Below are 1908 nucleotides of genomic sequence, written 5' to 3' on the forward strand. Positions count from 1 at the left end.
TCCCGGGTGCCTTCGGGGTTTAGCTGCCGGAGCCCGACCGCAGTAAAGCGGGGCCGGGCAGGGAGCGGAGCCCGGAGCTCCCCCATCCCGGTCCCCCTCCGCCCGCCGGGAGCCCCATCGGGGCGGCTGCACCGGGCGGGCAGCACGGCGGGGACACGGAGCCTCGGACACGCGGACACACGCACACACACACGCACAAACACACGCCATGAGCCGCGCGGACACACGCCCGCAGCCCTCCGCGGGTGCGCCCGCCCCGCTGGGGCTCTGTCTCAAGAGTCCCAAGTTTCCAAAACCCCGCAGAGTTTAAAAAAAAAACAAACAAAAACCCAAAAATCACCGACGCGAGGCCGGAGGGGCCGGGGGGGCGCGGACGGGGCGGGAAGCGGGGGCCCGCGGGCTGCCGTCGGGGCCGCGAGGGTCCGATGCCGGCGGGCGGGCCCCCGGGGCGCTGTGAGGGGAAGCCGGGAGGGGGGGATTACCACGTCCTGCCATAGAGCAGGTTCGGGCTGACCATGCCGCCGTTGTAGTCGACGCCGGCCGAGTCCAGGGTGGCAAGGGGGGGAATCTGGCCGTGCAACGCAGGTGGGCTCGGCGAGAGCTCTTCCAGGTCGGCCGCCTGCCCCAGCGAGCCGGGGTGCGGGTGGGCGGCGGCGGGGGCGGCGGGGACCGAGGGGGCCGGGGGCTGGCCGGGAGCCGGGGTGCTGCTGCTCGGCGGCGGGCAGGGCTTGCCGTCCTTCACCAGCACGGGCACGGCGACTCGGCGGGGTGAGGGCTGCTGGCAGAGGCCGGGACCACCTTCGGAGTGCAGCTGCTGGGCGGCCGCCTTGTCCTTGGCCTGGCGCTTCATCTTGTAGCGGTGGTTCTGGAACCAGATCTTCACCTGGGTGGGGGTGAGGTGGATCAGACTGGCTAGGTGCTCCCGCTCTGGCGCCGACAGGTACTTCTGCTGCTTGAACCGCCGCTCCAGCTCGTAGACCTGAGCCTGGGAGAAGAGCACCCTCCTCTTCCTCCGCGGGGCCGCATGGAGCGGCACGATGCCCTTGGCGCCCTCGGCGATGCCGCTTAGGCCACTCATCCCGGCCACGTTCATCCCCGCTGAAGGGCCCATGAACCTGGAGACTGAGTGGGACAAGCGGCTCAGAGCCAGCGGACGCCCCGTCGGGGGCCGCGGGTGTCCTTTCCCTCCCACCGCCCTTCGCCCGTCCCCCCCCCCGCCCGCCGCTCGCCCGCACTTACTGCTGGAGTATCGGGGGTCGCCGCTGGCCCCGTACCAGCCGCCGCTTCCCGCAGCTCCGCTCCGCATCCCCTCGGGGTAGGCGGGCAGCTCGCCCATGTTGCCCAACCCGCCGTTGCAGTAGCCCCCGACGGCTCCGTGGGGGAACTGGGAGACGCCGTGAGGCATGTGGTAGGCGGCCGCCCCGGTGGGACCGGCCACGACGTGCTGCGGGACGGCGGCAGCGGGGGGAGGCACGGGAGGCTGCCGGTAGGGCCCGAGGGGAGCGCCCAGCCCTCCCGCCCCGTCCATGCCGCCGAACTTCTTGTAGCTTTCCTCCATCGGGCTGAGGATGTCGGTGACCGAGAAGGGAGTCGTGTGCTTGGGGCTCAGCGACATGGCGCGACGGATCGGGTCGGGCCGGGATGGGCCGGGCCGGGCACTGCCGGCACCGGCAAACCGTCCGCGGGCGAGGCGCGGCGCGGCGGCCACCAGCCCCGGGCACCGTTAGCTCGCCGTTTCTTTTAGCCCGGAGCCGGGTTTACGCCAGACACGGGGGGGCGGAGCGAGAGAGCCCGGCGGGGGAGAGCGACGGCGGTCGGCCCCGTCCCCTCCCCGCCTCCCGCCGCCCTCCCCGTCCCCCTCCTCCCGGCCATTGTCCAGCGCCCGCCGGACGGCTCTTAAGCCCGGCC

General features: G+C 73.0%; 1 protein-coding gene across 2 annotated transcripts; it reads right to left on the bottom strand.

The window, feature by feature from the left end:
* Positions 1 to 478: 478 nt before the first annotated feature.
* On the bottom strand, positions 479 to 1618 carry NKX2-4 (NK2 homeobox 4). Of its 2 annotated transcripts, XM_051614783.1 has the most exons (3): positions 1240 to 1615; positions 665 to 1122; positions 479 to 619 (listed from the first exon to the last, which is right to left on the bottom strand). In XM_051614783.1, exons 1-3 carry the CDS (start codon positions 1613 to 1615, stop codon positions 479 to 481), a joined length of 975 nt encoding a protein of 324 aa, XP_051470743.1. The 2 variants fall into 2 exon arrangements, with proteins under 2 accessions (XP_051470743.1, XP_051470744.1); XM_051614784.1 differs by having other exon boundaries at positions 479 to 1122; positions 1240 to 1618.
* Positions 1619 to 1908: the final 290 nt, after the last annotated feature.

The sequence above is a fragment of the Apus apus genome, chromosome 3 (genome assembly GCF_020740795.1).
Source record: "Apus apus isolate bApuApu2 chromosome 3, bApuApu2.pri.cur, whole genome shotgun sequence".
Taxonomy (NCBI): domain Eukaryota; kingdom Metazoa; phylum Chordata; class Aves; order Apodiformes; family Apodidae; genus Apus; species Apus apus.

Excerpts from the sequence above, each read along its gene's own strand:
- NKX2-4 (XM_051614784.1), bottom strand. The coding sequence starts at position 1,615 with ATGTCGCTGAGCCCCAAGCACACGACTCCCTTCTCGGTCACCGACATC. Across the intron at positions 1,123-1,239 it reads CGACCCCCGATACTCCAGCA|TCTCCAGGTTCATGGGCCCT; the intron begins GTAAGTGCGGGC and ends TGTCCCACTCAG.